Source organism: Bactrocera dorsalis, chromosome 2 (assembly GCF_023373825.1).
Source record: "Bactrocera dorsalis isolate Fly_Bdor chromosome 2, ASM2337382v1, whole genome shotgun sequence".
NCBI classification, from domain to species: domain Eukaryota; kingdom Metazoa; phylum Arthropoda; class Insecta; order Diptera; family Tephritidae; genus Bactrocera; species Bactrocera dorsalis.
Window position 1 is genome coordinate 64511881 of NC_064304.1, and position 14123 is coordinate 64526003.

Sequence of the window (14123 nt, forward strand, 5' to 3'; positions counted from 1 at the left end):
TCAATATAATAATTTCGGGCGCTTGCTCATTCCGTTCAACAATCATTGTTTTGAACAAGAACAACACTCAACTCGTATGATTGTACTCATGCGCGCAGCAAGCTACAGATGAAATGTGAGAAGAAGAAGGTGAAACACAACACAATCAAAATGTTTTCATAACAAAGCGTTTATTTTCATGTTTTCATTTTATTTTAAAACAAATAAGGAATATATTCATTGGTTGCATCGCAAATTACATATAGTGCATACATATTTTGATTTCAAATTTATAGTATGCAAAACCTAATTATGTTTTACACTTACATACATACGTAAATTAAGAAATTATATTGAAAGATTGTAGAAAGGAATCAATGGTCAAAAGCTTCATAATAAGAATTTAAAAATATTAGGCTGTCGACAGATTTTGGGCAAAGACGGTTCTTCTCGCTCTGCAGCTGCACTACTTGCCGGCATTAAGGTGGTCGAAAGCTTCATAATAAGAATTTAAAAATATTAGGCTGTCGACAGATTTTGGGCAAAGACGGTTCTTCTCGCTCTGCAGCTGCACTACTTGCCGGCATTGAGTGGACTTTAAGTGCGAATTTGGAGAGTCTTGGATATGTCTGTTCTTTATCCTTCCACCATTTTAAAACATCAAATTCATCTCCTATATCAGCAATTTCTCTACAGTCGCCTTACAGCTCATCTTCAGGTGTTTTGAATCTATTAAGTGTTGACTTGTTGATGTAACGCCCAAGTCCTTAATTTGTGAAATACAAAATTTTTTTATTGCGTCTTGATCGTTGGGCTACATTTGTAACGCAGGTGGAAACAAGAAACAAGCAGCTTTTTGCCACACACAAATATTTGGAATCCAGACTTCATCAATATTATTAGGAATCTTTTCTTTTAATGTTAACAGAGCCAGTACATCTGCCACTTGTTGCGCGCAAATATGTCGCATTTTTCAATGGACGGTATAACGAAACCTAGGGATAGAGAACTGCAAAATTGAAGCTCCTTAAAAATTATTTCGAAATCGCTACATAAATCTGCCAATTGTTTCAGTGTTGAAATGTTTATAAGCAACAATCGTTGGCTTTCTTGTTTTTCTTTCAGAATTTCATTAACGCTGAACCAATTGTCAACAATGGACTTAAACATTGTGAAATTTGAATTCCATCTTGTTGGGCATTGGTTTTTAATAATTTGTAAATGATGCTGTAAGTTAGCTTTCTTAAAATATTTGAAAATTTTTTCTGCACATTTCTACTAATTCAGCAACTTCTATCGATTACTTAAACGAATTCTCCAAAACGTTGGCAAGCAAATGGCTGCTGCAGTTTAACCGAATATTGTTCTGCAAAGCTTTGACGATATTTGGGCCTCTATCAGTAACGAACTTCATTTGCTCTAAACTATACCATATATGCCGAATTCAGCAAACAAAGTGTTCAACTTATTTAAAACGTTTGTGTTGGTTGAACCCTCGAAGTTCATTGACTAAACACCTAAAATTAGATCCACCATCTTTAAATATTTTTGGTAGTGCAAGGTAACATCAAGAAAGTTGCGATGGACGTAACGGTCCGTCCACAAGTCAACTGTGGCAGTTGCTCCACCCATATGAGCAACTTCGGTTATCTCATCTTTAATAATTTTGTTTTTTTCATCCGCCACCTTTAGCGTAGCTTGAGACACTGTTGTTGCATCAGGCAGTAGGTCATCAAGATCAACTCCTTCCTTATATCTCCCACCAATATTGATTAGGAACTTTGCGATGTTCCTAAACCCACTACCGTTGATTGCTGAAAAGGGTTGGCAGTCCTGTGTCACCCATTCCACACATGCGTCAATAGCATCTTCTTTTTCTTCCGTTTTCGCAGTAATCAACAATGTTGTCTCTTTAAGCAACTTGCAACATTTATGTCGATTGTTTCGTTGAGTATTTTACAAGATTATGACAAGACCGGCAGTATAAAAATCCATCCAGAGCAACGTCATCATCTTTCACAATTTCTGTCAATATGTTCCAAATATTGCTTTTTCCCTTACGTCCGGCAGACAATTGGTATCCATTTGCGCGAATTTTTTCAATGATACCCTCCATATCGTTCAAATAACAATTATGAACTACAAAAATGTAATGTGAGTCATAGCGAAAGGAAAATTTTGACTAAAAAGAACGACAACAAAAACAAGCTACAACAACAAACTGCATACAAATTGTTACTGTACATGCAGTCGTAACGCTCACATCGCGTCGTCTTGTCGCTAATCGTTTACTCATACTCGATCAACTCAAATTGAATCGAATGATGCTTTCGTCAACACATGCTCATTTTATGATTGCTGACTTTTGTTCAGTGAGTTGTATTGAGTGAGAAATTTTGAACCGAAGACTCAGGATGCTCGGAATGATGTGTACGGCAAAATGAGTTGATTTTTACTCATCACTATGATTTTTTCAGTGAGTTCAGTTGAATGAAAAAGTTCGCGTATGAGTAAATCAAGAAAATAGTGACGTTTGCAGTTCTCTGGTGCACACACAATGCAAATACAGTTATTAACTGCATTGAGGTGAATGACTTCAAATGCTTAACCTTGAATATTAGGCAAATAAGAAGAAAGAGAAATAGCAAGAAATATAGAACATATGGTTGGAGTAGGCAGTGGTTCGCAACCGGTGACCCAACACCCTTTATGCTCCAAAAGGTATAAGCAGGATTGCGCAAATAGTAAGCTTGGACAAGTTGGAAAAGAAAAGAACAAAAAACAACATACATACCTATGTACAGTTAGTGTCATTGAAAATCGTACAGCAAGTTAAATTTTAAGTTTTCTTAACTATCTCTATTTTTTTTCCGGAAAATCAAAAATTCCATCCTTGTTATAATTTGTTATAGAGTTAAGAGCAAAATGCAATGGGAATTATTTCTTAAGCTTTTCCCGTTTTTATATCAAAGGAGCATCACTGCCCAAAGATGGTCAAAGAGGGTGTCACTGAAAATCGTACAGCTGACTAATGATTTGAAAAATTCGGTTATTCCTGGAATTCAAATCAACAAATTGGAACGTACTGATTTTAATCGGTTTATATTTTGTATTAAAGTGTTCATTGCAGTAATTTTTTCATAAATATATAAAATTTTTGTAAAATGAAGCAAACGACTATTGATATGCGCGAACTGGCAATTAATCATTACAAAAACGGTAAATCGTATGGAGAAATAGCCAAAATAATAAATCGGAGTCGAAGTACTATTCAGTATATTATTGCAAGATATAAAAATGAAAATCGGGTGGCAAATAAGATAAAAAAAATTAAAAAAGAAGAAGCTGCCTGCGACTGACGAACGATGGATCATAAGAACGTTAAGGAGAACCCAACAATTTCCGCCCCTAAAATTGCCACAGATCTTAAATTTTACTTAAAAAAGGAAGTAAGTGATTCAACTATTCGTAGAGTGCTTAGAAAAAATGATTTCCACGGCAGAGTGGCACGCAACAAGCCTTTAATTAAAAAGCATAATCGAAAGATTCGACTTGAATTTGCAAGGACCTATCTTAAGCAGCCTGCTGAGTTCTGGAATGATGTTATATTCACGGATGAGTCTAAGTTTAACATTTTTATGTCCGATGGAAAAGTAAATGTGTGGAGAAAACCCAACACTGCAATGGATCCTAAAAATTTGCGACCGACAGTCAAGCATGGGGGAGGTTCAGTCATGGTATGGGGATGCATGTCCTCCTTTGGTGTGGGAAATTTGGTGTTCATCGATGGTTGTATGGATCAGTGGAAATATCTGAATATACTTAAGGAAAATCTTAAGCAGAGCGCTGAAAAAATGGGTATTGCAAGTACATTTAAGCTGTACGCTGACAACGACCCAAAGCATACAGCACATTCGGCACCAATGTGGGCACTCTATAATTGTCCAAAAGTGCTGAAAACTCCAGCTCAGTCTCCAGATTTCAACGTCATTGAACACGTATGGAATCATTTGGATCAAAAAATTAGGGCTTTGCCAATTTCGAACATTTCTGCCTTAAAAAACGCGCTCCAAAGTGAATGGAGTAAAATATCGCTAGATTATTGTAAGAAGTTGGTTCAATGCCCAAACGTCTAAAAGCTGCTGAAACTAATAAAGGTTTTCCAACCAAATATTAAATATTAGTTTTCAGCAATAATATTAATTTTTTGTGTAACTTTTTTACATTTAAAATGAAAAAATATGCACTGTACGATTTTTACTGACTGAATATTACTTAGCCAAGAGTATTAAAATGAGCTGTTATTTGTTATTTCTATTAGATATTTTTAAGTTTTGTGAATAAATGAATTTAAGTTTTTATATAAAAGGACTAATAGTATATTTAATTGGAATTATCTGAAGTAGTTAGGAACTGGACACTAAAATACTTAAAAAGGGTGCCTGTACGATTTTCAATGACACTCACTGTATATGGGCATACTTATATGCATATATGTTAGAGAATTGAAATATGTATAAGTAACAAACCAAAGTTGGAAAGTCTAATTCTACAAATTTACACAAATTTCCATGTGTACTTAAAGTGCATACCTGCACCTCACCAAATTTCTTTTCCCGCGTCATTCGTACTGTAAAATAAAATTGCCCATGCCGGTATATCCAACATACACAAGGTAAAACTCTTTTTGACATCTTCAAATGTCCATACATACATATACATTAGACCATGCTTTATTTTTTTTTTGGAATTTTGAGTACGGGGATTGGTCAAATATTCGATTCGATGTAATAATTCATGTGGTAAATTTTTAACTCAATTAGAGTGTGCCAACCTGTGCCATAATGAGGTCAAAGTTCAAAATATAGAAAAACACTTGTTTTTTTTTACTGTTATCTGTTTATTTATTAAAGAAAAAATAAAATGACGCAATTTTTCCACAATTTGCATTACAAAAGCGAAGTTTTAGTATATGAAGGGAACTTTTGCCTGTAGTTCTCGACAATATGAAGCAAGTATTGTTTATCTTCTTCGCTATGAGTTAAAGACCGGTTAAAATCTGTTATTAGTTTTACTTTCCTCTCAGCAGAATCATTAACAGCAGTGACGTTTTTGAAGATTTGCACACCTTTTAAATATTCTGCATTTCGCACCAGTTTGAGGGATCTAAGTTGAAAAATTTGACATCTATTTCCAATCGTGAAAAGATATTTCTACAGGGTAGGCCATTTAAAGTTGACCCATTTGTTTCTAAAAAAAAGAACAAAAGAAAACAATGTTTTTTGTTCATTTCAAAAATAATTTATTTTGGTCCAAGGGGATTTGTTTCAGCTAATATTTAAAAATTAGATCGCGTAAATGGGCACCTTTAGCTTTGACAGCTAAATGCACTCTTTTTTCGACATTTTCCATGACTTTGGCCAATGTTTCGGATGATATGGCGGCTGTTTCACGTCGAATGTTGGCTTTCAGTTGAGCTAAGGTCTTTGGCTTATTAGCCAAATAACCCCACAAATAAAAGTCTGGTGGCGTCAAATCTGGTGATCTCGGTGGCCAGTCAACATCACCATTTTTCGATATCAATCGCCCGGGGAAAAATGGTCGCAATAAATTGATTGTTGGTCGAGCTGTATGGCATGTAGCCCCGTCCTGTTGAAACCAGAAGTTATCCATGTCATTTTCGCGAATAATGGGTATCGCAAAATCCGTCGGAGAGTGGTGCGAGAGATGTCTAATTCCTGAGAGCGGCGATAACTCGATGTCGATGGAGTCTCCTCAATACTGGCTCGTACAGCTTCGATATTTTCATCAGAACGTCTTGTGCGTTGTCTGGATGCATGACTGGCATTACTGAGATTACCGGTGTTCACAAATTTTGCGTATAAAGACTTAATTGTGTTCTTAACTGGAGCACTTTTCACTTTATTTTTTTTGCGAAACGCACGTTGAGTTAACACAATTGAAAAGTTATTTTGAATATAAAGCTGAACAATTTCAGCGCGTTCTTTTGGAGTGTACTGTTCCATGGTATAAATTGTCTTCGAATGACGCTTCTAACGCGGTATGACATTAGCCGATTTGTCAGCGCTGTTAAAAGTTACAGCGTTGCCAGATGGGTCAACTTTAAATGGCCTACCCTGTAGTTCTTTGCGTTACAAAACAACTTAAATCTTTACTTATGAATGCTTTCATTTCTTCAATGCTGGCATTTACATTTTTATGCAGATAAACGCCATTGTCGTCATTGCTTTCAAACTCTTTTTCTAATGCTAGTGCTTCAACCATCTTTCTTTTCACATTTAAGTCCACATTAGAATCGAAAAAGGCGAGACCAACGGCTTCCTCGGACAGATACCATAATTGGTTTTTCATTTTATCTAATAAGGCTAGAGATATTTTTGGGTCGTAATAACCGGCAATGTTTTTTACCAGCATCAAATCCAAATTTGGTGCTTTGACTGCATTAGTAGTTCGAAACCAATACGGAATATAAAGACGCACCAGGAAAATACACACATTGCGGAATCCATTCAAATGGCTGGAAGACATTTTAAATTGTTTTTGCAAAGCAAACATTTTTAAGGCATATATCGCTTTTGACATAAACCTGGCATGTGACGTCGCGCCAAGTGCACGAAAGGAAAAGTTCGGGGTGCTGCCACCTAAGAAAATAAACATGAGTTGCAATAGCTCTTTGTAATCATGGCGAATGTGGTCTTTTGCTATATTTTTGATCCAAAATTCTTTATTGGCTTCACATTCCTCTGTATTTAAAGCACGTCGCACTTCTTCATCCATGATTCCAATAGAAAGATCTTTTAAATTGAAAGTGTTCCATTCCCGCGAAAAACGTTCAAATATGGCAACTTCCGGGCCACAAGATTTTCCAAAATATATTTCAAATACAGCTCGTAGTATGATTTCTGCAATATGATGCCTGCATGGCAACCACAACAAGCTACGTTTCAATTTTTGTTCCAGCAACATTCCAGCACCGTTACGTTTACCAGTGTTTGTAGCTGTCGTGTCAAAGCATACCATTTCCACCAAATTTATCATATTCATTTTTTCTAAGTAATTATACATATATGGACTGGGCGATTGCTTCACCAATTCCATATTTCATAATTGGAATGGAAATTAATTTTTCTATATTATCTGCCGTTAAAACAATAGCTAGGCGTTCTACGTTTTCCTTTCCAGTCATTGCAGGAAGTAGTTTACCGTCCCAGTGTAACACAAATGTTTCAGGGATCTGAAAAATTTTCGCTCTGAGAAGTATTCATAACAAATCCAAAATTAACTTTTATACCTTGAAATTCTCAATAATTTCTGTACCATGACGCCGACGATATTCCTTGCGTTGTTTTCTCAAACTTGTACAATTAATAACCAGATCTTCAATATTGTGACCCAAAGCTTTAGCTGTTGCAATAATAAAATGAATTGCGAGTGGGGTTGACATATTGCCAGCATCCATGCAAGCATTCTATCATCTATGAAGTTTTTTTTACCACGTTTTTTTTTCAACTCGTTGGTGTTTGATACGATCATGAACTGCTCTACAGAGTTTTCAGACTCACATTTACTTTCATCACTTACATCATAGTCTACACTCAACTCTAAAAAAGAATAGTTGAAAGAGAAACTTACATATTATTTGTTTCAGCAGAATTAAATACATACCTTGCGTGCTTTCCAATCTTTGATGCTTTGCTCTGCGTCGATTTTCTTCTTCTAACCTTTGCGCCTTCCGTTTTCTTTATTTGCGAGACATTGATCTATAGAAATCATGCTCCCAAAACGACCTGGCTCTCTTTGTTTAATTAAAAAGTCTCGGTCCTCAGGAATAGCTATCATTTCTAAAGCATCAGCATGTGCAATATCGAATAAATTGTTTAAATTATCATTGAAATCATTTTCCTTTTTACGAGAACTAGAAAACGAAGATTTACAAAATTTCTGTACTGTTCTCAACTCATCATATAATTTCACCAATTTATCGTCACATGTTCTTTTGTTTAACGTTGGAATACGTGCTCTTTCCCAAAAAGGCAATATTTCCTTCGAAGCCAATTTAGCACTTTCCTTAATTGTTTTCTTTTCACACCGCACATAGTAAAAAAAACATTTCAGCACTTGTAGTTTTGACGGTAACTTGCTTCCAAGCATAGTTTTTTCACATTTTCCTATCAAATATATCTACGTTTGTGTCAGCAGATCTAAGTGTAACAAAATTATTTACAGCCATCACGATATTGCAGTATAACTTTTACTATTTTTAATTATTTTAATAAAGACCCTTTCTTAACCACAGTCAATTTCGAAATGACAAAATATTAAAAGCTCTATTTGCACGTCTCAGTCTGTCTAATTATCAATTGGCGTATGTGAACCGTAATGTACGAATTTACCGTTAGGCGGGCCAGTGCCTACATTATCTGCGCAAATTCGAGTAATTTGTTGTTGTGAACTCAGTGAACGCAATTCCACTCAATTCCAACAACAGTCTTGTGCAGATAATTTGTGTCGTCAGTGGCCCGTGGCCTAATCGTTACAGTTCTTTAAAGACTTTTAAAATAGGCTCCTTCTGCGTCGATGCAGCACTTCCAGCGCGATTTACAATCATTGAAGGCGTCACGGAAGACATTCTCCGAAATAGCCCTGAGAGCCGATGTGCATACTGCTTGGATCCCATTCGTCGTCTCAATATACTAGTTAACATAAGCTGCCCTTTGTCAACAACAAAGTCCGCGCGTGGCCTGAGTCAACGAATTCACATTCCCACGCTGACGGGTAAGGCACAGCGGTAGCGGCAAACTGCCAACGCAAGCGTCGGCGTCGTATCCGCTGCAATCACTCTACAACTACTACTAACAACGAATTGCGGGACACAACAACTAAGACAAGGTGCAGGGACTTATTTAAGACATTAGCTTTGGAATGTAAGGGTCAGTTTGTAACAGAGAACTCATCAGACAGCATGATCTGATTAATAAATGGATAATAATAAAGAAAAAAGACGGTTATTCGTAATTGGTGCCCAACTATATGGGAATAAAAAAATTAAAGTTCGATAAAAAATAGTAAAAACTATTCGGGAATAATTGTACGGACCCATCAAGGAGGAGACGTCTCAAAAAAAGGAATCACGTACCAAAGGGGATCGAAAATTTCTACAAAAAATTAAACAATAGAATTAAGATTCAAAAATATGTAAGTAGAGTGCAAAAAATATAGTATGTTGAATTTCTCTAATAAAAAGAGTAGCTAAAAAATAACTTGTGTTAAATATAATATAACTGTAAATCTTTGCACGAGTTTTTGAGAAATAAATTTTGCGCAGGCCAGCTTATTGGTATCGGTTTTACTTCAAGCTCATGAGTGATCAGGACCTGGACAAAATATTTGAGAGCCTTAACGGAATAGAAGTTAGTAAAAGACAGTGCACAATAGGGATAATACAGAAATTGGTAGCAGACAAAAGACAAGAAATGGCGCTGGAACCAGACCAATTAAGGGCATTAGTGGAAAGTGCAGTTTGTAGTGCACTTGCCACTCAAAGAGAAAATTTCGAACAAAAGCTTGCAAGTATTAATCAACGACTAAATGACATTAAAATCGACACACCGAACATAGAAACATATAGGGAAACAGAAATTGTACTCGGGATTAGATGTGAGGAGCCACTCGATATTGTAAAGTCCTTACCGGACTTCGATGGTAAGCAGGAGAATTATGTATCGTGGCGGCAGGCGGCTCACACGGCCTACAAAGTTTTTGAAGGCTATGAGGGTAGCAGCAAACATTATCAGGCTGTTGCCATCATTAGGAATAAAGTTAAAGGCCCGGCCGACATGGTTCTGGCCTCATTTAATACCGTTCTAAATTTTAAGGCCATAATTAATCGACTCGATTTTAGTTATTCCGACAAACGACCAATTTACTTGATCGAACAGGAGATGTCAACTCTCCGCCAAGGAAGTTTGTCACTACTACAATATTACGACGAGGTAGAGAAAAAGTTAACCCTTTTAACTAACAAAACGATAATGACTTACGAAAAATCAATTGCTGCATCACTAAACGAAAAATACAGAATGGATGCATTACGCGTATTTATTTCAGGGACTAAGAAACCCCTTAGTGATGTGTTATTCTCAGCCCGGCCTAAAGATCTACCTTCGGCTCTAGCGTTATCACAGGAGGTGGAATCTAACCATGAGCGATACCAGTTCGCAAGCACATATGCCAGGAGCCTGGCTAAATATAGAGCAATCTAGGCAAAAAGGTACAAGTAGTAGATATCAGACAAATGACACGTATCTTGCGAAAAATCCCCATTTTAACAGAACGCGGGACTTCAACAGCAGGACTCCGCCGAAACTAGAGCCAGTACAGCCAATGGACGTTGATACCTCGCAACGCTTCAGAGAACCTACAGCACAACAGAAAAATAGTGGATACTCATTTCGATATCCTAATAATCAAAATCAAAAATACGGACAGACAGTGAAGAGACCAAGTAATGGTTCTGCAAAATTCACAGGACCAAAACAACAACGGGTTAACTACCTGCCAAACGTAAATTCTACTTCTAATCAAGAAGATACGACGTATCATGAAGTAGCAAACTCAGAGGCCTCATCAATCGAAGACGACCTTACTGAACCTAACCAGTTAAATTTTTTGGACAGGACTCCTTGCTACCGTTCATTGAAAGAACAATTGCAGGGAGAAAACAAAAATTATTGATTGATACGGGGGCATCAAAAAACTATATAAAGCCTCTAAAAGTGCTTAAGCACATAGCACCTGTCGAAAATTCTTTCTTGGTAAAGTCAATCCATGGCTTTACTCACATTAAAGAAAAGTGCACGGTAAACCTTTTCGACACAAACAGTACTTTTTTTATGCTCCCGTCTCTTTCAACGTTCGACGGAATAGTAGGTCTGGATTTGCTAACGCAAACAAACGCAACAATAGATCTAAAATCTAAAAAAAATAATAACTAATAATGGCTCAGAAGAAATAAAGTTTTTAAAGTGTGCAAATGTGAATTTCACACGAGTAGAGGACATAGAAGTCCCCGAGTTTGTAAGGGGCAAATTTTAGAAAATGGTGAAAAATTTATTACGCGTTTTTTCTGATCCTAATGAGGCCCTACCGTTTAACACAAATATTGTCGCCACTATTCGCATCGAAAGTGACGACCCGGTGTATTGTAAGCTATACCCTTATCCAATGGGTGTAGCGGAATTCATGAATACTGAAATTCGCGATTTACTAAAAAATGGTGTTATCCGACCGTCTAGGTCACCATACAACAACCCTATATGGGTTGTAGATAAAAAAGGAATGGACGAACAAGGCAATGTGAAGAAACGTCTTGTAATAGACTTCAGAAAATTAAACGAAAAAACCATCGATGACAAATATCCCATCCCCAATGTAACCGTAATACTATCAAATCTAGGAAAGGCCAAGTATTTCACAACACTCGACCTGAAATCGGGCTTCCACCAAATAACTCTCGCAGAATCCGATAGGGAAAATACCGCTTTCTCGGTAGACAACGGAAAATACGAATTCTGCAGGCTTCCTTTTGGTTTGAAGAATGCGCCCAGCAGAGTTTACATGAAGCTACTTAATATGAGAATTTAGCGCGAGAATTCACAATTTTTTAAGGAAAGCGTTGAATACTTAGGCTTTGTTGTGTCTAGGGGAGGCATTAAAACGAGCCGCAGCAAAGTAGATGCTATACATAACTACGAGAAACCCGCCACTCTTTTCAATGTCAGATCCTTTCTAGGTTTAGCAAGCTACTATCGTTGCTTTATTAAGGACTTTGCGGCAATAGCAAAGGCTTTAACAGATATTTTGAAAGGAGAAAACGGCAAGGTTAGCGCCACACAATCGAAAAAGACTAAAGTGGAATTAGACGAAAAACAATCACTTGCTTTTAACAAAATGAAGGAAGTCCTTACATCGGAGGATGTTATGTTACTCTACCCAGACTTCAGGAAGCCATTTGATCTAACGACAGACTCTTCATCTTTGGGTATAGGGGCAGTACTGTCACAAGACAATAGGCCAATCACCTTTATTTCATGGACTTTGAAAGATCGTGAGCAAAACTTCGCAACTAACGAACGCGAGTTACATTTTTACAGACCATCAGCCACTTACGTTTGCGGTTTCAGACCGAAACCCAAATGCCAAAATTAAACGCTGGAAAGCGTTTATCGACGAGCACAACGCTAAAATTTTTTACAAACCGGGCAAGGAAAATTATGTTGCTGACGCGCTATCTCGACAGAACATCCACGCTCTAGAGGAGGATGCTCAATCAGATTTGGCTACAGTCCACAGCGAAATGTCACTATCCTATACGATAGAAGGAACTGAGAAACCATTAAATTGCTTCCGAAACCAAATCGTTTTAGAAGAAGCAGACATGACTTTAAGACGGAATTTCATAAACTTTGGCAATAAAACTCGTCATATAATTCAGTTTACAAATAGGAAGCACCTTATTGAGGAGATAAAAATAGCTGTAAACCCAAATGTGGTAAATGCCATACATTGCGATCTACCAACATTGGCCAGCATACAACATGAATTGGTAAGGAGTTTTCCGTCAACAAAGTTTGGCACTGCAAAAACATGGTGTCTGATATTGTCAACAAAAACGAGCAGAGGGAGATTGTTGTTGCTGACCACAATCGAGCTCACAGAGCAACCCAGGAGAATATTAAATAAATCCTCCCGATTACTATTTCCCAAAGATGACAAATTTGGCGAATGAAGTTGTCGCGAATTGTAGGGTCTGTGGTAAGGCCAAATACGACGGACACCCACGTAAGCAGGAACATGGTGTAACTCCAATCCCCTCCTATAGCGGGGAAATGTTGCACATTGATATCTTTTCGACAGATAACAGGTACTTTCTTACCTGTCTGGACAAATTCTCAAAATTTGCGGTGGTGCAGCCTATACCTTCTCGAACAATTGTGGATGTAAGGGTCTCAATAATTCAGTTAATGAATATATTTCCAAACACAAAAACAATTTATTATGATAATGAAGCTTCTCTAAATTCTGAAACGATAACCACATTGTTGGGGAATAGGGTTTAGCACCTCGAACGGGCAGGTTGAACGCCTCCATAGTACACTTTTGGAGATAGCCAGATGTTTGAAACTGGACAGAAAAATTAACGAGACGACAGATCTCATATTATTGGCAACATCTAAATACAATCGAACGATTCACTCGGTGACTAATATGAAACCAATCGAAATACTTCACGCCAACCCACCCGAACTGAGGAATGAGATAACTATGAAAATAATGAAGGCTCAACAAGCACAAATGGATAGGAATAACCCCTCCAGACGGAATAGAGTATTCGACGTGGGGGAAAGAGTACTGGTAAAGACTAACAGACGACTCGGAAATAAATTATCCCCTTTATATGTTGAGGAGAAAGTTGAAGCAGAATTGGGAACCACGGTTCTCATGAAAGGGAGGGTGGTCCACAAGGACAACCTAAAGTAAGGGAAAATTCTTAGCATTTTTTAGAATTTTTTTAATAGCATAGGGTAAATTATTTAAGCTTCTTTCACACTATCTTTCAGGATACTGATTGGGATACTCCTTATTCAAACGACGACGGCAAAATTGACCGACTATTCGACTTCCGACTACATACCGATTCAGGATGGTGACGCGACGATTTGGGAGGAATTTGGCTATCTAAGGCATACAACTAATCTTACAGTATACAAGGGAATAGTTGAGGAAACCAAAGGCTTAACAACGCAATTCCCTCTATCCCATATGAGAATGTTACTCGACGCAGACATTGCACATATAAAGGTGCTTCTGACAACACTGGACATCCATCACAGGCAGGCTAGGAGCATTAACGTTTTGGGTACTGCCCTAAAGGTTATCGCAGGTACGCCTAACTTTGACGATTTCGAAAACTTAAAGTTCCGACAACAGGAACTCGTAGACTCAGAGCGACATCAGGTAGAAATAAACACAAGGATACAAGAAAAGTTAAATGAACTGACGGAAACGGTTAACCACATCATTAAAAACTCAAAAGCTGGACAGATCGACACTGGTCACTTGTA

The 14123-nt window shown here is 37.3% G+C and overlaps 2 protein-coding genes across 16 annotated transcripts in view; both read right to left on the minus strand.

Moving 5' to 3' along the window:
- Window positions 1–14123, minus strand: part of LOC105233125 (endothelin-converting enzyme 2) — a 789700-nt gene that overhangs the window by 68188 nt on the left and 707389 nt on the right. The window lies entirely within an intron of this gene.
- LOC125776680 (uncharacterized) lies at window positions 4561–9507 on the minus strand. 2 transcript variants are annotated; one of them, XM_049450203.1, is made up of 3 exons: window positions 7666–9507; window positions 7292–7601; window positions 4561–7234 (listed from the first exon to the last, which is right to left on the minus strand). In XM_049450203.1, exon 3 carries the CDS (start codon window positions 7096–7098, stop codon window positions 6112–6114), a length of 987 nt encoding a protein of 328 aa, XP_049306160.1. In that variant the 5' UTR covers window positions 7099–7234; window positions 7292–7601; window positions 7666–9507; the 3' UTR covers window positions 4561–6111. The 2 variants fall into 2 exon arrangements, with proteins under 2 accessions (XP_049306160.1, XP_049306159.1); XM_049450202.1 differs by having other exon boundaries at window positions 7292–9507.